The sequence below is a fragment of the Mirounga angustirostris genome, unplaced genomic scaffold, assembly GCF_029215605.1.
Source record: "Mirounga angustirostris isolate CCGP_5_RB_7025 unplaced genomic scaffold, mMirAng1.0.hap1 SCAF_3, whole genome shotgun sequence".
NCBI lineage: Eukaryota > Metazoa > Chordata > Mammalia > Carnivora > Phocidae > Mirounga > Mirounga angustirostris.
The window spans coordinates 135,773,295-135,796,640 of NW_026991711.1; the positions used below are offsets into that span (position 1 = coordinate 135,773,295).

The 23,346-nt window shown below is 36.6% G+C and overlaps 1 protein-coding gene across 3 annotated transcripts in view; it reads right to left on the reverse strand.

Annotated features, from left to right (window-relative positions):
- Positions 1-23,346, reverse strand: part of SLC25A12 (solute carrier family 25 member 12) — a 101,162-nt gene that overhangs the window by 37,478 nt on the left and 40,338 nt on the right. For all 3 annotated transcript variants that reach the window (XM_045868628.3, XM_045868627.3, XM_045868629.3), the window contains 4 exons: positions 11,546-11,692; positions 9,243-9,381; positions 8,496-8,589; positions 6,836-6,920 (listed from right to left, as the gene is read on the reverse strand). In XM_045868628.3, coding sequence (XP_045724584.1) covers positions 6,836-6,920; positions 8,496-8,589; positions 9,243-9,381; positions 11,546-11,692 — 465 coding nt within the window. The remainder of the gene's footprint in view (positions 1-6,835; positions 6,921-8,495; positions 8,590-9,242; positions 9,382-11,545; positions 11,693-23,346) is intronic.

The window sequence follows — 23,346 nt, forward strand, 5'->3', positions numbered from 1 at the left end:
GCCCCGTGTCAGGCTCCACGCTCAGCAGGGAACCTGCTTGAGTTTCTCTCTCTCTCCCTCTCCCTCCGCCCCTCCTCACCCCACTTGCTCACTCACGCGCTCTCTCTCACTCTAAAATAAATAAAATCTTAAAAAAACCCAACACTACCTTAATTCCTAAATCAGAGAATACTGATCATAATCTACCTTCTCTAATGACTGAAAGTCGTCCTATTCCGAGGTCCATCAGTTACTGCATCAAGATCTAATGCAGCTGGTTGTGCTATCTTCCCATGCCTCACAGACATTACCTCTTTTACCAATAGCCTCCTAGTTTGGTTTTGCCGCCTCTTATTAGGGCTGGAGAAATCACATAACTAGGACTGTTAGAATTATATTTGTAAAGCAAAGTCAAATACTTCTCTTTGGGGCCAAAGTGAAAACCTTTAATAATGACTATTTCAAGTGCTCAGAGCCTTGGCCCCCTTATTTCTGGCTTTACAGCTCACCACTGAAGTTCCCACTACTACAGTATTTCTGACCTATGTTACCGAGCATTTCCTCTCCCAGACCTATGTATTTTCCAGCTACACCTATGCAAAGAAAACAGCTGAGGGGCTTTCAAAAAATAAATTCCTAAGGCCTGGAGCTTATCTATTTTTTAAAGCCTTCATATCATTCTGCTATACAGTTAGGTTGAAAACCACTATCCTAGCCATATTTATAGTTCCACCATAGAATCTATAATGATAATAATGCAAAGAAAAAAACCCTATTGTGACCCGGAATATTATTTCATAGGTAATCCCACAGCATAAAGGATCGAAAATAATTGGTCTATACTTGTCTGCCAGTCTCGTTCTTTAATATTTTCTTCATGAAGACAGCAGTTATGCTCTATAAACAGTTTGAGATGAAAGAATAAAGAATAAAATATTTGGTTTATCATAAAGGAAACTTGAAACATATTACCTTGGAATAAGCTTTTAAAAACCAGCATAATAAAAATAGATACACTCATTAAAATAATTTAATGGAGAGGGAATCCATGCCTAAAATCTAAAAGAAGGAAAAAAAAGCTAGTCCGCTCGGACTTGCTTTCATCTGTACAATCTCTTCAAAGCTCAATTAACCAAGCTAAATATGGCAAACCCAGATATTTACAAATAATCTGAGAAACAGCCTGTAGAAAGGTTTTATCTGCTTCTTGTTTTGTAAATTCTGTACCACAATAAGCGTGTTTTCAGTTTTTAACCAAAGCATCTGATACCTAAATATTTAATGTTTGATTGTGATTTCTGTAGGCAGAGATCTTTTAAAAGCTCATTATGTTTGCCAGTATTGTAGTTCAATAAATTTTATAGTAAAAAGGAAAATAAATAATGTTTGATGAAAAGTCAAAATGAAACCCTTGAAAACCCTTGGCAAAAAAAAATTGGTACACCGTTATTTCAAATAATATCAGTACATATTTTATAAGTCTCAACTATCACAATATGCTAAATTTATTATAATCCAATTAGGTGAAAGTATACATCTATTACATACAAAACTGAATTTAGTATGTGGAAGAAACCATCATCAAAAAGGTGGAAAATTACAGAGTAGTACATTATCATGATCTTGTAGGAAATACATTTTTTCCTATCAAGTTAGCCCAAGCAACTACACAGCCATCCATTATGTTTGATTTACATGCTGCAACAAAAGTGAGCAATTAATAATTGGAAATTGATATTTTTATTTGAAATCTAATAAGGGAAAGAGTAGGATAGTTTAACAAAACCTTGAGTATAAGCTTAATTTTGATTCATTCATAGAATAGCAAAAAATGGGCCTTCCAAAAAGATACTTTTTATTCTCTTTATCACTATAATAATAACACTAATTTTATTTATTTATTTATTTTATAATAACACTAATTTTAGACTGTGTTGAGATTTATTATCTCCCAAAGGGTGAAAGTCCTTTACCAAGTACTCAAGACCTGTGCCCCAATGCAGCCCTCAGGGGCCCAGTGTTTTTCAATCTTCTGTAAATAAACTCCCTTGTGAGACCATCAGGAGGATGCTTTCAGCAATTTCTGTACTAATTTGTCAGTCAGTTCCCTGTGCACACAAAAGGTGAGATGGCCATACAAGAGACAGGACAAAAGACTTGCTACAGGTCTCATCGTGAGATGGGGAATAAGCAGAGTAATGGCGCAGTTTCCTGCACACCCAAGAATGATGCAACTCTCCATCATTCTTTAAGTCAACAGCTCCAGCAACTCTTTGGGATTGAACACGCCTGCCAGGAGATTTTAAGCATCTAACCCCAATATATGATTTCATTTATAAATCATACTCATTTATAAATCATAAATCATAGTTCCCATTGTAGTAGTAATATCTATATAAATCTAAGTAATATGGCTTATTAAATTACAGAGTATGCATTTTAAACATATATAAAAGTAGAAATTATAAAAGAATGATATGAAATTAAATGGTTTTTTAAAATTTTTATTTTCATTTATTAATCCAAAAATCTTTTTGGTATCACTTCAATGTGTTATATTGACTAAATATGCTTGTTAGTTTTTTAAACATTGAACAAAGTGAAGCTAACCAGTTAATTCTGATACTCTGTTTTAAAAATAACATAGTTGAGGGCGCCTGGGTGGCTCAGTCGTTAAGCGTCTGCCTTCGGCTCAGGTCATGATCCCAGGGTCCTGGGATCGAGTCCCACATCGGGCTCCCTGCTCGGCAGGAAGCCTGCTTCTCACTCTCCCACTCCCCCTGCTTGTGTTCCTGCTCTCACTCTCTCTCTCTCTCTGTCAAATAAATAAATAAAATCTTTAAAAAAAAAAAAAAAATAACATAGTTGAAAACACAATGGGTATCTTCACAGCAAAGATGATGTTTTTAACATCATGTATTTTGAAGAAATTCAAGTAATGGCATTTTAGCTTAGATTTAAAAATTGTTTAAAATCAATGGGGCTGTTATGCTACCTTTTAAACACACAGCAAATTTTTTTTTTTTTAAGATTGTATTTATTTATTTGACAGAGAGAGACACAGCGAGAGAGGGAACACCAGCAGGGGGAGTGGGAGAGGGAGAAGCAAGCTTCTCTCCCAGCAGGGAGCCCGATGCGGGGCTCGATCCCAGGACCCTGGAACCATGACCTGAGCCAAAGGCAGACGCTTAACGACTGAGCCACCCAGCCGCCCCCAAATATGTTTTTTTTTTTTAAGTTTTTAAACTCCAGTTAGTTAACATACAGTGTAATATTAGTTTCAGGTGTACAATATAGTGATTCAACAATTCCATACATTACTCAGTGCTCATGATGATAAGTGTACTCCTTAATCCCCATCACCTATTTCAGCCATCCCCCTACCCACCTCCCCTCTGGTAACCATCAGTTTGTTCTCTATAGTTAAGAGTCTCTTTCCTGGATGGCAAATATATTTTTAACTTCTAAAAACACGCACATAAAGCTTTTTTCCAAAATGGAATTTCTCAATCACAAAACTGAGTGAAAATAAGCTTCATTCTCATAGATTGTTATTTTTAACCATGTCTCCTTTCAAAAGAATATGTTGAACTAAAACTCATAGAATAAAAGGACTATGATCCCAAATAAGAATCAAGTAACCACTAATTCTTATTCATATGAAAAGTCTCTCCTGTGTTCAACCACATATATTTTCTTTACCCTCTCTTCCTTTAAAGAATGTTTATAAGCCCTACAAAATCCTATGAAAACTGAAGGATTATAGTGTGCTTTAATTCTTAGCTAAAAACATCTCTATAAATGCCTAAATGCCTTTTGGCCTCTGCCCTTATTAAATAGCATTTTTTTTTTTTTAATTACAATATATGGTCAGTAAGAAGGTTTTTTCAAGCTTAGCTAGCACTGTAACTTATGGTTCACTTGTATTCAGGTATGTAAATTAATTTAATTAATGCTATGGATTTCACTTCATGAATATTCATAAGTAGAAATGCTACTGTAGCTGTCATTCCTATTAATGACTGTGTACTGAATTTTTAGCATTTAGGCTGAAAGAAAATACTCAGCCCTAAGAAGATCGCCTACCGTGAGCAAATGGGCCAAAGGAAAAGGCACTCTTTCCCTTAAGGTTATGATTATGATCATGAAGGTGATATTTAACAAGATTAATTAAGTGTTTTTCAAAGCAAAATAAGAGCTGAGAATCTTAACTGATTTTTAACTTGCTCCCTAAGCATATGTGTAAGACAGGAAATGACTTGAGACTTCATTTGATAGTAGAAAGTTCTTGTGCTTTTGTTGTTGAATGTAGCTCATTCTATAAATGAGAATTAGATAAGACAAGATCATTCCAGTGAACAAGTCAAACTACCTGCCCTAAACACGCTGCTTCAGGCTGTATGCCCACCCAATAAAAAGAACTGCCCCTTCAAAATTGCACACTATTAATGGAGAGAAGAAAAGGAAGGAAAAGCTGATGATTTTTGTACTGAGCATACAAGGGGGGAAGAAAAAGGCTAGATTTTAATACCAACTGAAATGTAGGATTGGAATGGCAAAATAAGTCCAGGAAAAATAAAACAAAATTCTTTACCTATAAATCACAATGGATTTGAAGTCAATATTCCTGGCCTTATAAAACAAGATTTAAGTGTCTGTGGGTTTTTTGTTTGTTATTTAGCTATGTCATGTAAGTGAAATGAAATGCTATTTGTCTTTCTCTTAGTTCACTTAGCATAATACCCTCTAGGTCCATCCATGGTGTCACCAATGGCAAGATCTCATTCTTTTTTATGGCTGAATTATATTCCTCTGTGTGTGTATGTGTGTGTGTGTGTGCACGCACACGTGTGCAGGTGTGTAAACATACCACATCTTTCTTATCCATTCTACTGATGGACAACTGGGTTACGTCCATGTCTTGGCTTTTGTAAATAATGGTGGCCAGAGGGAAGATGGGTGGGGGGTCGGCAAAATAGATAAAGGGGATTAAGAGGTACAAACTTCCGGTTATAAACTAAATATGTCACACAGATAAAAAATATGGCACAGAAAATATAATCAGTAATTTGCAAGCTATATTAATAGACATTAACACTGAAAATTATCTCCTTTTGAAATGCATTTTTTTTAAAGTTCAAGAGCAAATTTTTATAAATGTACACTACATAATGCAAAATTAAATTCACTAAGCTCTATAAATATGTCAAGGTCTCAATTATTTAATAAATTCATTAAATTTTATAAATCAATGAACTGGAATAAATCCACCTATTTTTTTTAAAGGATCTGAGAATATTCGGTGGAAATAAACTTTGATAGCAGCAGATAATAATTTTTTGCTACTAAAGAAGCTAAACTGTAATGGGTTACAGGTATATTTTAATCTGCAGGAAGCTTTATCCCATTCCAAGCAAAGAAAGTATTACCATAAAATGTAGATATAAAAGCAGTATTTTCCATTTTCAATCTACTTATCTAACTAAAAAGTTCTTGTTTATTATGTAAAATAGAACTAGAAATTGTATTTAGCTTCAGAGGCAGAATCATCATTCCATGGAGCTCAAGCAGAAGAAAAATTTCCTATCAAAATTTCCCAAAGTGAACCCCACTTACATGCCTGATCTTTCACTAGCACGGATGGCTATTCACCCGTGTGGCAGCAATGAAGAAAAAGCAGACTTGGGCTCTTTCTATGGCATGCCCATTTAGTTTTTTTTTCTCTCTCTCCTTGTTTCTGGTCTTCTTCCCTGTCTCCCCACACCCTTTCAATGTCTCCTAGGGCACCACAGTCTCCTAAGGAATCATGTGGGACACAGGCCTCATCTATTAGAGCAGGGAACAGCAGGAGGACAGGGAGTAGCCCTCCTCACCTTCACCCCACACACAAAGCCATGTGACCATCACTACAACTGAGGCTGCCTCCAGGTACTACAGAAGTTAAGGGTTTCAATTTAAAACAAGACCTAAAAGGTGCGCCTGGGTGGCTCAGTCGTTAAGCATCTGCCTTTGGCTCAGGTCATGATCCCAGGGTCCTGGGGTTGAGCTCCGCATCGGGCTCCCTGCTCCGTGGGAAGCCTGCTTCTGCCTCTCCCACTCCCCCTGCTTGTGTTCCCTCTCTCGCTGTGTCTCTCTCTGTCAAATAAATAAATAAAATCTTTAAAAAATAAAAAAATAAAAAATAAAACAAGACCTAAAAAAAAAAAAAACTGTTCCATTCTACTCTTCCACATAGTATCACAGGGTTTATTTTCCCACTAAGGTAGTATTTTTGAAATCAGAAATGGGACTGTATTAACTTTATGGGACTCAGAGCTATTGTTTAAATCATCCTTTAAGAAAAAATGCTAATATTTTATCAAAAATGTAATAATAGTCAAGGTTTCTTTCTGGTTCATTAATTACATAGTTTTCCTGTGTTACTATCGTAATCTATCAAACACAATCTCAGTGAAAGATTTACTTCATTAGAAGACTGTTTTACATTTTAAAAGCCCTATAAATATCAGCCCAATGATTCAAAATGAACTTAACACTAATATCTAAATGTCACTATACAAATGAAAGGAAAAGACTGCTAGTTCTAGGAAGAAGGAAGTCAAGCCCTTGTATGTTTGCACTCTTATTTTCCTTATCTTAATAGCTAAAAGAAAAAAAACCCATAAATTTAGTTCCCCATAAAAATACTCCATGAGGATGGGGGTAACAGTTCTATAAAGGTAATCTTTGGGCTAACTATAGAGTGTTTTTCTGGAAAGTAGTTTTTAATTTTCATAGCATTCACAGGCTCTAGGCTATGGCGTACATATGATTTCAGCATTTTTGAAGGTGATTCTATTTATGAGACTCCTCCTACCTGTCTCTGAAGTTCTGCCAGGTTGTAAGGTAAGGCCCCCTCAGCCAATGGGGCTATTCTCTCAATATCTGCCAAAGTCAAGCGCCTTCAGGCAAAAATACGGGAAAGGAAAATGGTTAGACACCAACAAACTCCTCATACCAAGATCATATTTCTTCCGGGAAAAAAGGAGTGGAGAAAAGAACTATGCTTTAAAAATAGTATTTCTCTATCTACCCAGATCATTTTTTAGTGAGAAAAAAATCTCCAGGCCCAGGTTCCCACAACAAAAAGCAAAAGACCCCAGAAAAGTAATGTGGAGTACATAAATTTAATAAGACTCCCCAGTGATACATAATAAAAGAACTAAAATTACCAGAAACAAAGTATAGACATTGACAGTTCATACATACTAAAGGTATTTCTTTAGCGTACATATTTAATGCGTAGGTACAAAGTACCTTGAGAAAGATAAACACAAAACTGATAAATACTGCTGGCCTTTAAGGAAAGGCACAAAGGTAGAAGAGAGACTTTTTATGGCACTCTCTTTTAAACTGCGAGTTTTGAACCATGCACTACTGTTTTCAAAAAATTTACTTAAAAATAAGTATGTTCCATGAACGAGGTAGGTCCTTCAGATCCAGTTTTGAAAAGCACGTTTTTGAAACCATTTATTATCATGAAGGAGGCTCAGAACCTTTGCTAAAAATGTGAATTCTAGATGGATGAGACGTGGCCTGATATTTCACATCAATCACCAAAGATGGGGTGGTATGTTCAGTATCATCTCCAGCCCAACAATTCATTATGTAGCATGAAGGCAATAAATCATCCAGTTATACTCAGCTTCTATTAGTCCTCAGCTCTACGGTTAAAACCCATTTTTCAGATATTCCTACACTTAAATAACTCCTAAAGTCATCTAAAAAAAAAATCTTATTACTTAATAGAGCATATGTCCCCTATCCCACAAATCCTGCCAGAGATGAAGGTTTTCCTTTTGGATTTGCAAAAAAAACTCTGCAAATTAAAAACTCTCAATGTGCTTTGGTTTTTTTAGTCTATGACGTGGAGGCATAAAACATCTGAGCTTGTCCGTGATGGTAACTATGATGATAATGTCACAGGCATATTTCACAAAAATGATACCCTCTAACACATAATGATACATACTATTCAGTAAAATGACCATTTACAATGAACCAAAAAGCTTATAAGACTCCTGAACATGTACTTCAGTTTATTTGATAAACTTAGGCAAATTTTCACAAGTCTCTTACATTTAATGGAGTCCAGATGAAATCAGTTTTTCCCAACCTTCTCTTACTTCTCACTCCCCCTTACTCTCATTTTTCTTCCGTCCCCCATTTCCCTCTCAGGCCCCTTAAGCTAACCTTGTTCTTTTACCTCCCTCTCTCCACCTCTTCCCTCCCTTCCCCCGCCCTCTTTTCCTTTTCCCTTTCCTTTCTCCCTTTCTCTCTGTCCATCTCCCTGACCTAAGGGTCTGTCTTCCTCTGTCTCTCCCTCCTCCCCTGCTTCTCATATTGCCTATCTCTCTTTCTTAGAATTTGTAGACTGAATTAACTACTGTTAAAATGAACTAAAAGCATACCCCTGCTTTACATGTTAAAGGAACTGTCCTATAATAAATAACACAAAGAATTATTGAAATAGTTACCCTGTAGCGTTATATAAGTCTGCAAGTTGGTAGAGGATATCAATTTCTAATGGAGTGACCTGTCCATAGCGTATGGCGCTCTGGGCAAATTCCTCTAGAAGAAAAAGAAAGTATTTTAAAATCTTAAAAATTCTTAATATGCTTCTACTTTACCAATTATAATCTGAAAGCAAAAGGCATCTTAGTATTATTTTAAAAATCTAAAACTGAATTTAAATATCTAAGTTCAACTATACTTCTGAAAGCTGGCAAAAGATAAAATGTTAACATCGTGAACAGCAAAAACAGACAAATTAATTTCAAAGATAAAGCAATCTCATTAGAATCCTCTCTCTTATCCTGCTTATTTGCTTTGGTCTCCAGGGTTACAAGATAAAAGAATTGGCTATTCTCCAATCACCTAAAACACCCTACTACAATATAGCAGAAAGAATAGGCTTGCCCGTCTTTCTGTGACAACTCTTTCCTAGAACAAACAAGCTGCACCACACTGCCACTGACCAGTCTGACAGACTGGGCCAAGGTTCTTTTCAAAACTGTCAAAGCCACTTTTCCATTCCTGACCCCAGCATCCCATTAATTCCACCTGGATTTTTGGAGACCACTAGGGCCCAAGTGAAGCATATACACATAGCAACATACTTTCTGGATCTGGCTTCAGAGTGGTAAACTTAGATCAACCTCATGCCCTAGAGAAAGAAAAGTAAAAATACAGATTCAAATCAATACATATTTTTAAAATCTTACCCTTTGTGACTTCAACATCTTTCCTTGTGCCAGCTAGAGTGCTATATATCTTACGAACAAGCTCCATGTTATTCAGTAAGGAGTTAAATGCATTGAAGTAGGAGAAGCTAACCTGATGTGAGATACTTCCTCCAGCTGCCTAGGAAATGACAACACAAAAAGTTTAAAAAACAAATGAAAACAAAAAAAACACGCTTAAGGACACTACACTTTTCCCAAAGAAGATCCAAAGGACTCTTCATTATTAAAATGATTAACAACCAGTCCATAAATACAAAGAAAGTATCATACTGAAACAGTGCATTTCACGCCCTCAGGGAGGTCTATGTAATTTAGGTTTTAAGGAAGAAAGCAACATCTGGAAGTTGGACTTCACGGTTCATCTACCTATAAGGTCAGAAACAACAAATACAATCATCACAGATCAAAAACAATACTTATTTAAACAGGATTTTCAAGATCCTTAACTATGGAACTCTTGCTAGTCCAGCATAATTCAAACATCAATGTACAACATAAGGAGTATTTTTTAAACTTGTTTTTATTCCTATACACGCACACAAAAACCAGTGCTAAATGTACATTTTAAGACTATGTCACTATATCAACTCTCCTAATCTTTTTTTTTTTTTTAAAGGCCACTGTTATAATTAAGATATTTAACAATCTGTGCTGGGCTCTGAACCTACATCATGAAAGGTACAACTACCAAAAACTCCAAAAAATGTAGAGAAAATCTAGAGAGGATTTATTCACCATGAATTACATCTTTAGTGGAATGGTGCAGAAGAGGCTCATGCCTGCGGAGCAATGGGGGGGCAATGTGGCCTTCGTTACTTCTGCAAGGTGAGGAGGTAAGTTCTCCCTCTGCCTACCCGTTGGACATAAACTCAAAAGAGAATATTTTTCATAGTTTGTAAAAGCCTAATTTCTAAGCCAGGAGTCAGAGGAACCCATATGATTGAAAACATTCTCTATTAAAAACTCAAAGAAATACTTAATGGAAATACCAGCGTGACCTTAATCATAAAGGTCTACTAAGAACAGTGTAGGTAATGATAGGCAAATGCACCCATCCCTCACATACATGCCTTAACCCAAATATAGATGATATGTGTATTAGCCTGAATTTGGATGCCAGTGACCCAAAAGCAGAACTCAAATTATTTAATACATTCCTTCAGGAATTGAAATGCCATTTGGTAAGCTGAAGCTATAATAGGTCTATGTAACCCAACTGGAAAAGATTAAATGGGTCCCCTCACTCCAAGGCACTGAGCTGAGTCCTTCCCTCTAGGATATCCCACAACCACTACCACCACTTTCCTCCCTCTCTCCCTTTCTTCCCTTCCTTCTCTCATTTTTTGGCTGGGGTATGAGGTAAGGGTTCAGGGAGTGGGAGACGGGTGTCAAGGAGGTGAAATGTGTAGGACAAGGTGACATGCTCCATGTTCACATTCACTGAAGAAAAAGAACAGAAGTTGATCTTCCTACCCTGGTCTAAATCAGGGATAATGATCTTCAGCTGAAACAACAAAAGCACTCATTGGCTTCCCTCCATTTAAAACAAGCAGCAATCAAAAACTTACACATAAGTACAATGCATGAACAAGAAAACTGGTAAGTGAGGAAAGTTTCGCCACTCTTTGTGAGGAAGTGAATGACATCAGTTTGCTATTGGTCCAGATGATTACTTTGTAGAGATTAGCAGTTTGACAGAACAAAAAAAAACCCCGTCTGGTCCATGCAGACTGAATGCACAGGTGAAGGGGCAGAGAGAGGAGGGAGCCACAGAGGCTGATGCCCACATATTTCCTCCATACCTTCTGCCAGGGCAATGGTTATTAAAACAGTGCAGAGGCCAGTGATGATCCTCTAGCAAACAGCACCCTGCAGGCAACAAAGGAAGGAGCCATCTTTATAGCAAGGCTTTAAAAGGAGCCTGGGGGGGCAGAAAGAGGCCAGGGTGAAGGCAGTAGTGTCTGGGAGAGGTACTGCCGCTGGAAAAAGTAATTGCACACCCTTGTCTACAAACTCCCTTGTTTTCTTTAGTTGAACTCTATAAACGGAAATAAACAATTTGGAAATCTATGAGAGCAAGATGGTGGCTCTAAAAAAGCTATGATCTGGGGAAAGACTATTCACCATCACCCCCACCTCCCTTACACATACCTGTTTACCTTCTACAACCAAACATAAAGTTAGAATACTAGAGAGTTCGATGGGTCCAAGGAGGCAAGCCAGGACAAAATGGCTCAAAAATTTTAAGGAAATACACAATGAAGTACTTGCTTTCTACTTACTGAAACTAAGTTCTCCTCCACGAAGGGAGTGAGCATGTGAGACCGAATGGTAACCATGATGTCACTGAAATCCAGGCCGGAAATCATGCCACTTTTGCTTTTGTCTTTTAGTGCAAAGGCTTGTCTTGCGTGTTCCAACTGTAACTCCTAGAGAGAAAAGTTAGAAATAGGACATTAGATTGGTCAAAGCACATCCCAACTGCATGTTTTGAAAAGGAAGGACATTCTTTCCCTACATGCACTTACTACAGAAATCAACACTGTAGAGCTCTGAATTTATAAAACTTTTGATTTCTTTTAAAAGGAACATGTTTTCCTGAAAATGTACCACACACTATTCCTCAGGAAGAATGAAGCACAGCATGGCAATAAAGAAAAGGGAGGAGGAAAAAACCCTTCATTTACTTGAAAAGTTTCCAGCACTGAAAACAGTTCTGTGCTTTCCTTCGACTTTTAAAATGTACTCTCTCCTGCTTGAAGGCATTCTTATCCAAGGGTAATTTCTGAATTAAAAGTTTAGATTCATTTTCAGTATTTCAATTTCAATACTGCAATTATAATGTCTCTTTCTCCCTCTCAATGAATTAGACTACTTTTCAAACAATTTTTAAAAATGAACTTCGTGAGGGCGCCTGGGTGGCTCAGTTGGTTAAGCGACTGCCTTCGGTTCAGGTCATGATCCTGGAGTCCCGGGATCGAGTCCCGCATCGGGCTCCCTGCTCGGCAGGGAGCCTGCTTCTCCCTCTGACCCTCCCCCCTCTCATGTGCTCTCTGTCTCTCTCATTCTGTCTGTCTCAAGTAAATAAATAAAATCTTTAAAAAAAAAAAATGAACTTCGTGAGAAACTCTACTGACTGGTAAGAGCAATACTTAGTAATTCTAACATGAAAGTTATGAATAACAAACCGATAACTAGTGTTCAGCTATCATTCTGTCTGGCTTTGAGAAGCAGTTACTCATAAACTGTAAAATAATCCAAAAGATCACTGAACTTTTAAACTATTGGGCAGCCAATTTTTGTCATAAATGATATCAACAAAAACAATAAAATATGCCAGTAATACTCTAAATACTATAGAAAAGTCAAAACTGGAGCATTTCTGCCCTGACGACCCATAACATAATTCAAATAAATCTGTTATCACAACATAATAATGGTGCTCTTGGATGCCATTTTCACACTATTTGCAACTCTAGAAATAAAATTCATATCTAAATAAATATTATTCATAGATACAATACTGCAATTTTCATTGTAATTTATTTATGCAAGCCTACAAATCAATGTTGCTTTTTCTGACATTTAAAATAGTTTTGGGGGGGTGCCCAGTGGTACATTCAGCTGAGCATCCAATTCTTGGTTTGAGCTCATGTCGTGATCTCCAGGTCAGGCTCTCTGCTGCTTGGGATTCTCTCTTGCTCTGTCTCTGCCCCTCCCCACTGAGCGCACGTGTGTGCGTGTGAACTCTCTCTTTCTCAAATAAATAATCTTTAAAAAAAATTAAAATAGTTTTTGACAGAAGTCTCACCATTTTACTAATTTATTTTCCTATGGGCTTGTGATAGATCAGTGGTAATTCAAAGACATTTAAATTATCTTAAGTGTTTGTCTCATAATAACTCATCAAACTATTTGTTGTATGCGACCTTCTGTATTTGTATATTAAACAAAACAATTTTTTCACAATATGGTTTTATTAATAGTGTGAAAGCATCAGTGATAACTGTGAACATTAAATTTCTTTTAAACATCCATGTCTTGGCTTTAATATTGTACATACTGGACTCTATAGCACTATAAGTAAATATGAAAATAGTTCCCATTTCCTTGCACAGGTATTAAGCTATAACACCATTTACAAATTATTATGGACAAGGTTACCTCTGGAATAAGTAATATACATTTGGACAACCAGAATTAAATGAATATTAAGTCAAGCAAGAAGTAGGCTATGTTCAATATGCTTTAGATGTCAGATTAAAATATTTAATGTTATTTAAAACTTAATTTTCTTATTTTTTTAAAGGGACATCTTTTTTTTTAAGATTTTATTTATTTGAGAGAGAGAGAGCACGTGCACACAGAGGGAGAGTGAGAGGGAAAAGCAGACTCCCTGATGATCAGAGAGCCCCATGTGGGGCTCGATCCCAGGACCCTGAGACCATGACCTGAGCCAAAGGCAGATGCTTAACCGACTGAGCCACCCAGGCGCCCCAAGAGACATCTTTTCTATATGTGGGTGCTCAAATGAAAACTGAGGAATGCGTGGTTTGACCAAATAACCAAATTCACATACAACAGAGTGCTTGCCGCCTCCTCTAAAAGAACCAATACATTTGCTCATTATCTCTCTCCAACAAAACAAGTTGTTCCGTTGTTGTTTTTTAATATTTTATTTATTTATTTGTCAGAGAGAGAGAGAGAGCACAAGCAGGGGGAGTGGCAGGAAGAGGGAGAGGGAGAAGCAGGCTCCCCGCTGAGCAAGGAGTCTGACGTGGGACATGATCCCAGGACCCCGGGTTCGTGACCCAACCCAAAGGCAGACACTTAACTGACTGAGCCACCCAGGCACCCCAGCAACAAAAGAAGTTTTTAAGATATTTTTTCTTAGCAGGTTGGCAGGCTAGAGACAAGTATATCAAAACTACTAAATCTTTCAATAGTCATAACTTTAAAAAATTAAATGATAACACTGAGGAAAACATCTAAACATTGTAACATCTATCATTAAACATCTAAATGTTTGGATTTTCTTGAAAAGAGCAACAGGAGTGGAGAAACTAAAACTCAACTGGTAAGTACAAAATAAACAACCAGCATGATTTGACAAAGTTTTCTTTTCCCACTCTTCTACTTTTTTTAAATTTCAACTCTATTGAGATAAAATTAATAAAATCATAATATATTTAAAGTGTGAAACATGATTTGATACATGCATACACTGTGAAAGGAGTCCCACCAAGTTAAGTAACACATCCATCACGTCACAGTTATCTTTTTTTTAATGAGAACACTCAAGTTCTACTCTCTTGGCAAATTTCAATTATACAGGGGTGCTGGGTGGTGCAGTCGGTTAAGCGTCCCAACGCTTGATTTCAGTTTAGATTGTGATCTCAGAGTCCTGAGATTGAGCCCCACGTCGGGATCCACTCTCAGCGTGGAGTCTGTTTAAGATTCTCTTCTCCCTCTGCCCCTCCCCACCCCGACTCTCTAAAATAAAATCTTTTTTTTTTTTTTTTAAGATTTTATTTATTTATTTGAGACAGAGAGAATGAGATACAGAGAGCATGAGAGGGAAGAGGGTCAGAGGGAGAAGCAGACTCCCTGCCGAGCAGGGAGCCCGATGTGGGACTCGATCCAGCGACTCCAGGATCATGACCTGAGCCGAAGGCAGTCGCTCAACCAACTGAGCCACCCAGGCGCCCTAAAATAAAATCTTTTTTAAAAAATTTCAATTATACAGCACAGTATTATTCAGTCACCATGATACACAGTACCTCCTCAGACCTTACCCATGTTATAATTGAAAGTTTGTAATATTTTTCCAGCTTCTCCTGAGAGGCTTTCTCTCACCACCCCTCTTCCCAACCCAGCCCCTGGCAACCACTATTCTACTTTGTGTTTCTATGTGTTCAACTTTTTTTTTAAGATTCTGCATAGAAGTGATACCTTGTAATACGGCTTTCTCTGGCTGGCTTATTTCACTTAGTATAATGTCCTCCAAGTTCATCTAAATTATTGCAAATGAGGGGCGCCTGGGTGGCTCAGTTGGTTAAACGACTGCCTTCGGCTCAGGTTCATGATCCTGGAGTCCCGGGATCGAATCCCGCATCGGGCTCCCTGCTCAGCGGGGAGTCTGCTTCTCCCTCTCCCGCTCCCCCTTCTTGTGCTCTTTCTCTCTCTCACTCTCTCTCTCAAATAAATAAATAAAATCTTAAAAAAAAAATTATTGCAAATGACAGGACTTCCTTCTTTTTTTAGAGTGAATAATATTCTCACGTGTGTGCCTGTGCATGTGAGCACACACCCACATCTTTATCCATTCATCCACCAATGGACACTTTGGTTGTTTCCATACCTTGGCTATTGTGATAATGCTACAATAAACATGGGAGTCCAACTACCTCTTTGAAGTAGTGACTTTTTGTTTCCTTTGGATACATACCCAGAAGTGGGATTGCTGGATCATAAGGTGGCTCTATTTTTAATTTCCTGATGAGCCTCCATACTGTTTTCCATAGTGGCTGTACCAGTTTACATTGCCACCAACAATGTACAAGGGTTCCCTTTTCTCCACATCCTTGCCAGCATTTGTCGTCTCTGGTCTTTTTGATAATAGACATCCTAACAAATATGAAGTTAACATCTCATTGTGGTTTTATTTTGCCCTTATCCCTGATGATTAGTGAGGTTGGACAACTTCTCATATACCTCTTGGCATTTGTAGGTCTTTTTTGGGAAAATGACTATTCAGGTCCCTTGCCCATTTTTATGTATATATGTAGGTATGTTATTGAGTTGTATAAATTCCTTGTAAATTTTGGATATCAATCCCTTATTAGATAAGTGGTTTGCAAATATTTTCTCCCATTCCAATGGTTGCCTTTTCATTTGTTGACGGATTTCTTTACTGTGCAGCTTTTCACGTTGATGTGGTCCTACTTGTTTATTTTTGCTTTTGCTGCCTTTGTTTTCGGTGTCAAATTAAAAAAATCATTGCCAAGCCTGAAGTCTAGGAGATTACCTACTCTGATTTCTTCTAAGAGTTTACAGTTTCAGGTCTTATGCTCAAGTTTGAGTTGCTTTTTGTGTATGGTAGAAGATATGAGTTCAGTTTCATTCTTTTGCATGTGGATATCCAGTTTTCCCAACACTGTTTATTAAAAACACTACCCTTCCTCCACTGTATATTCTTAATTCTTTTGTCAGAAATTAATTGACCATATATGCACGGGTTTATTTCTGGGCTATTTTGTTCCATTGATCTATGTGTCTGTTTTTGACAATACTATCCTGTTTTGAGTACTATAGCTTCACAATACAGTTTGAATTCGGAAAGTGTGATTCTCCAGCTTTGTTCTTCTCAAAATTGCTTTGGCTATTTGAGGTCTTTTGTGGTTCCATACAAATTTTAGGACTGTTTTTCTATTTTTGTAAAAAGTGCCATTGGAATTTTGATAGTGACTCTGTTGAATCCATAGATCACTTTGGGTAGTATGGACATTTTAACAATATTAATTCTTTGAATAAATGAACACAATTATTTTTCCATTTATTTTTGTCTTCTTTAACTTCTTTCATCAATGGCTTACAGTTTTCAGTGACCAGATTTTTCACTTTCTTGGTTAAATTTATTCCTAAGTATTTGATTCTTGTTGATGTTCTACAAATGGGATTGTTTTCTTAATTTCTCTTTTTAATAGTTCATCATTAATGTATAGAAATGCAACTGTTTTTGTATATTGATTTTGTACCCTGAAACTTTCCTTAAGTCATTTATTAGTGCTAATAGTTTTTGGTGTGTGTGTGTTGTGTAGTTTTTTAGGGTTTTCTATATATAATATCATGTCATCTGCAAAAAGGGACAATTTTATTTCTTCCCTTCTAATTTGGATGTCTTTTATTTCTTTTTCTTGACTAATTGCTCTGGCTAAAACTTCTAGTACTTTTTTTTAATAAAAATGATAAAAGTGGACATCCTTGTCTTGTTCCTGATCTTAAAGCTTTCAGCTTTTCACTGTTGAGCATGATGTGAGCTATGGTCTTATCATTTATGTGCTTTATTATGTTGAGGTATGTTCCATCTACACCTAATTTGCTAAGCATTTTTATCATGAAAGGATAATGAATTTTGTCAAATTTTTTTCCTCTATCTGTATCTATTGAGATGATCATACGATTTTTACTCTTCATCTTCTTAACGTGGTATACCACATTTAATGATTTGCATATGATGAATCCTCCTAGCATTCCAGCAATAAATCCCACTTGATCTTGGTGTATGCTCCTTTTAATGTACTATTAAATTCAGTTTACTAATATTTTGTTGAGGCTATCTGCATCTATCTTCGTCAAGAATACTGACCTGTAATTTTCTTTTCTTGCAGAGTCCTCATCTGGCTTTGGTATCAGGGCTAACACTGGTCTAGTAAAGTGAATTTGGAAGAAGTGTACCCTCCTCTTCTACTTTTTGGAAGAGTTTGAGAAAAATTAGTATTAACTCTTATTTGGATGTTTGGTAGTATTTACCAGGAAAGCCATCTGGTCCTATACTTTTCTTTGTTGGGAGGTTTTTAATTACTGATTCAATCTCCTTACTAGTAATTGGTCTGTTCAGATTTTTTATTTCTTCATGATTCAGAATTGGTAGGGCGTATGTTTTTAGGAATTTATCCATTTCTTCTAGGTTATCTAATTTGTTGGCATACAAATATTCACAGTAGTTTATGATCCTTAGTATTTCTCTTATCAATTGTAATGTCTCTTTGATTTCTAAGTCTTTTTTCCTCAGTCTAGCTAAACATTTGCCAATTTTGTTTGTCTTAAAAAAAATACAGCTCTTAGTTTCACTGATCTTTTCTATTGTCTCCCTAGTCATTATATTTCATTTATTTCTGCTTTGACTTTTGTTATTTTCTTCCTTCTGATGACTTTTGACCTTAGTTTATTTTTCTTCTAGTTCCTTGAGATGTAAAGGTAGGTTCTTTATTTTTTCTTAATGTAGGTGTTTATTACTATAAACTTCCCTCTTAGAATTGCTTTTGTTGTAGCCCATACATTTTGATATGTTGTGTTTTCATTTGTCTCATGATATTTTTTGATTTTCCTTTTGATTTATTCTATGACCCATTAATTGTTCAGCAGTGTGTTGTATAATCTCCACATATTTGTGAATTCTGTCCTCTTCTACTTTCTTCATTCTCCCTACTCACTCCATCCTTCCTATCACCTCCAACCATATCACCCTTCAAATGAAGCAGGAATTTTAGGTCTTTATTTCAACCTTAAAATATTGTTGAAAGTATTCCCCACAGAAAGGATATTCCTAAGCAGCATCAGAAACAGACACAGGTCCACTCCCTGTCTTATATGTTTTCCCTTACTCACTCCTCTTTTTTCCCTCCTTCTTTATGTTTTTGTCATGTCTTTATCTTCTCCATGTCTTAGTCTCTCAGAAATATCCAGTGACAACCATGGATATAATGAAGCCTTATTAATGACACTCAGTACTGAAGAAAATGTGGACCTTTATATTAAAGACAAAGCAGAATCTTCACTGCAAGGGTAATGCTGGAAGAATAGATTTTCTATTTTCTATTAGGTTAACAATTGGAGAACTCCTATGTATCTTTTAAAGATACATAGTGAAAGTATCACAGATGAAACCATAGAGTGTATGGGATTGGCTTCCAAATGAGGGAGGGAGCCAGTGGAAACTATAGACAAAATAAGAGCAGCCAACAGTTAATAACTGCTAAAGCTGGTTGATGGGTACATGGAAGTTCATTACACTATTCTATTTTTAAATATATTTGAAATCTTTCAAAATAAAAAGTTTAAAAAAATTAACATTAAGGACTTCAAATGAGAAGCAAAACAAGGGGGGAAAAAAGAAGTTTCCTATCTACAGCTCTCCAGTTTATGTAGTATAATTAATATATCAGGGTAGAAGTAGATATTGTAAAATATATTCAGTAAATGCAAGGGAACCAATGACAAGAACAAACCATCTTTAGAGAAATCTTAAAAAACCCCAGTTGGAAGAACATTTCCTTTTTTCATTTTATTTTTTTTCTTTCAAGATTTTATTTAAATTCAAATTTGTGTAGTGTAGTATTACTTTCAGGGGTCATTTCCTTTTTTAAATAAACATGTCTCAAATAAATAATATTTTCAACTTTTCCAGTTTGAGCACTTTACAATGTCAGTCAGGTAGGCACTAACCGTGCAAGTGTTAGAACAAGCACTGAATTCTACAAACAACCACACCGAAAGGATATAGTTTTCAAACTGTGATCACGCTCATAAAGAAAAACAATACCCTAGGCTTATAAAAGATAAAATACATAAAGATACTCTAAAAAGATACTTTATCTAAAAAGATAAAGATACTCTAATAAATGAAAGATAAAATAAGTCTGCTTTCAGATTTCAAGTGTGGATAGGGGAACTGAAGGAAAGGGTAAAAAAAAAGGAAGTTATGCTCAAGTTAAAATGCATTTCAACTATGAGATGAAAACAGCTGAGCTTCAGAAACTGTGGGAGTGAAGGAGAATGACCTAGTACATGTAACGCTGCTGTCTTCTAAAACTCCACTCTTCACTAAAATCACAGTAAAGGAACCAAAAACAGACACTCAAGGACAAAGAGAACAGAAAAGAAGATAGCAACTATATTATTAAGATTAGAGAGCAGAAAGGCAAGTGACAACTGACTTAGCAGACTCAAGAAAACTGGACATGGAAAAAACCAAAAAGCAGTCCAATGTATACATGACAGCACCCCCCAAAACACGCAGGAATTGGCTACACTAGTACCCCTGGAAGTGACCGTAGACTGGAACTACAAATAGGAGGCTTAGATGGAAGTCTGTTTCAATGCAGTTAGTCACTTGCACTGCCTCACTGTAGCCAGGATTCTGCCCTTTCCCAAGGCTGGCAGAAGACTAGAAGTTCACTGCCTCGAGAATGTAACAGAGGGTCTCTGTACTAGGGGAGCCCAGGCAGTGTTGAAAAGAAGTAATTTGGGGCACCTGGGTGGCTCAGTCATTAAGCGTCTGCCTTCGGCTCAGGTCATGATCCCAGGGTCCTGGGATCGAGCCCCGCGTCGGGCTCCCTGCTCTGCAGGAAGCCTGCTTCTCCCTCTTCCGCTCCCCCTGCTTGTGTCCCTCTCTCACTGTCTCTCTCTCTCTCTCTGTGTCAAATAAATAAATAAAAATCTTTTTTAAAAAAATTTTTAAAAAGGAAGAAAAGAGGTAATTCAATGAAAGTCCATCTCCATACTGAATGTTGAGACCTCCAACCCTCTTGTCTTATTCAGCAACCAGAATGTCAAAAGCCAGACTGAATATTCAGGTGGGATGCAAAAGAAAAGACCTGAACATACAGCCATTAGAGGGTCCCCAATATAACAGCTGAGCCAGCAAACTTTACAATAAGATTAATAAGTAGTACCATGAAATCAGAACTCCCAATAAGCCTCACTCTTAAATATGAGCAGAGGACCAATGACAATCAGACATGAGTAAAGCCAAACAAAGAAAAAGAAAGAAACTTGGAGAAAACAGACACTTTGGAGGGGGTGAAAAACAAACACCTGCCTTCAATATCTTTGGGGAAGGGAGAGAAATAGCACATCCATGAAAAAATAATATGTTATTTTTTAAAAAGGAATATTCAGAAAGGAATATTCAGTTCTTTTTAACTGAAAATTTGAAATACAACAAAATTAAAAACTTAATAAAAGGTTCAAAAGTAGAAGAGAAGAAAAAACTAAATCATACATTTAATATGTTAACCAGTCCTAGAAAGAAAGAAAAGTAAATAAGAAAAGTAATAAGAATATTTTCAAGAATTGAGGGACAAAAGTTTTCAAAGAGCCTACTGAATGTCCCACACCAAGGAGTATCATCATGAAATTTCAAAATACTGAAGAAAAGAAAAAAAATAAATCTGAAAACCCTCCAGAGTGAAAAAAATGTTTCAAAACAGAATCAAGAATGAGAATGGCACTGGATTTTTCAGTGGCAAAACAGGAAGAAAACAAAAGAGAAATGTTTTCAAAATCAGAAGGAAAATAATTCCTACAAGAATTCTATACCCAGTCCAGCACCTGGGTGCCTCAGTCAGTTAAGCATCTGCCTTCGGCTCAGGTCATGATCCCAGGTCCTGGGATCAAGCCCCATATCAGGCTCCCTGCTCTGCGGGGAGTCTGCTTTTCCCCCGGCCCCTCCTCTCACCCATTCTTTCAATCCCTCTGTCTCTCTCCCTCTCCCCCTAATAAATAATCTTTAAAAAAAAAAAAGAGAGAGAGAATTCTATACCCCCCCCCCAGTCATACTAAGTGTAAACAGAGCAGAGGTTTTCTGATATGAAAAGTCTCACAAAAAATTATTTTACTTTCTTCAAGAAGCTCCTGCAGGAAGCATTCCACCAAAAAGAGGAAGTAAACCATAATAAAGGAAGAGATGGAATCCAGAAAACAGGAGATTCAACATAAAATGATGACAAATGGATTCCCCACGATGAAGGTGAAGGGAAATGACAGACTGACAGTTATGCAAAAAGTACGAAGTCCAACCTCCAGCCATGAAGCAAGTCAGAAAGTTCCAAGAAAATGGTGCAGGGGCTATGGAAGACAGTCTGGCAATTCCTCAAAAAGCTAAACATAAAATTACCATATGACATAGCAATTTCACATCTAGGGATATACTCAAAAGATTTGGAAAGAAGTATTCAAACAAATACATGTACTCCAATGTTCACAAGTGCCAAAAGGTGAGGTGAGAACATCCCAAGTGTCCATCAACTAATGAATGGATAGACAAAATATTGTATATCCATACAGTGGAACATTATTCAGCCATAAAAAGGAATAAGGTAGTAATACATGCTACAACATGGATAATTGTATAATTTCACCAGCAGTATCCATATCCCCTTATCCAAGAGGGATATGTTCCAAGATCCCTAAAGGGACGCCTGACACTGCACATAGAACCAAACCCTATATATATTGTTTCTTCCCATACATACATACTTATGATAAAGTTTAATTCCTAAATTGGACACAGTAAGAGATTAACAGTAATCACTAAAATAATAAGATAGAACAATTATAACATTACATTGCAATAAAAGTTATGTGAATGTGGTCTCTTTCTCTCTCGCCCTCTCCAAATATCTTACTGTACTGTACTCAAACTTCTTGTGATGATGTGAGATGATAAAATGTCTAAGTGATAAGATGAAGTGAGGTGATGTGAGCATTGTGACATAGCATTAGGCTACTACTAACCTTCTGATGATACATCAGAAGGAGGATCTGCTTCTGGACCGCGGTTGACCGCAGGTACACTGAAACTGCAAAAAGCAAAAGTGTAAATAATGGGGGAGCTACCATATATGAACTACGCAGAGTAGGTAAATCCACAGAGGCGAAGGTAGTTTGGTGACTGCCAGGAGGTGAGGAGAAACAGGAATGGGGAGTAACTGCTTAATGAGTACAGAGGGGTTTTTTTGGTAATGAAAAGGTTTTGGAATAAGACAAAGGTAGTAGTTGCACAACGCTGTGAATTGTACTAAATGCCACTAAATTATGTACTTTCACATGGTTAATTTTATGTTAAGTGAATTTTACCTTGATATTTTTTAAAAAGAAAAAGCTCCTAGAGAGCTCCAAGAAGACGAAATTGATAGAATGAATACCTAATACGTTTTAAACATATTAAAATGAGATGTTAATAACGGAGGCAAAATTTAAGAATGAATTAGCATTAATACATAGAAAACTAAACAAATAAGAAAAACTAGAAACCCTAAAAAAAGTAATCATTTTAGTCATGCGTATTTATAAAATTATAGTAATTAAAATATGATTATTGATCTAAGCAGAATCATAACATAATTATATGGGTGATGGAGATAGAAAATATCCAAGTCTGTGGGAAAGGGAGAGGGGTAAAAGAACCAGCTCCTAATCTTCCACAGTTCAAATTCAAAGAAAAATACCTAAAAGTGAAAAATTTTAAAGTAGAGTACAAAACCACAGAAGACCCCTTATAGCCAATGCAATCTTGAGA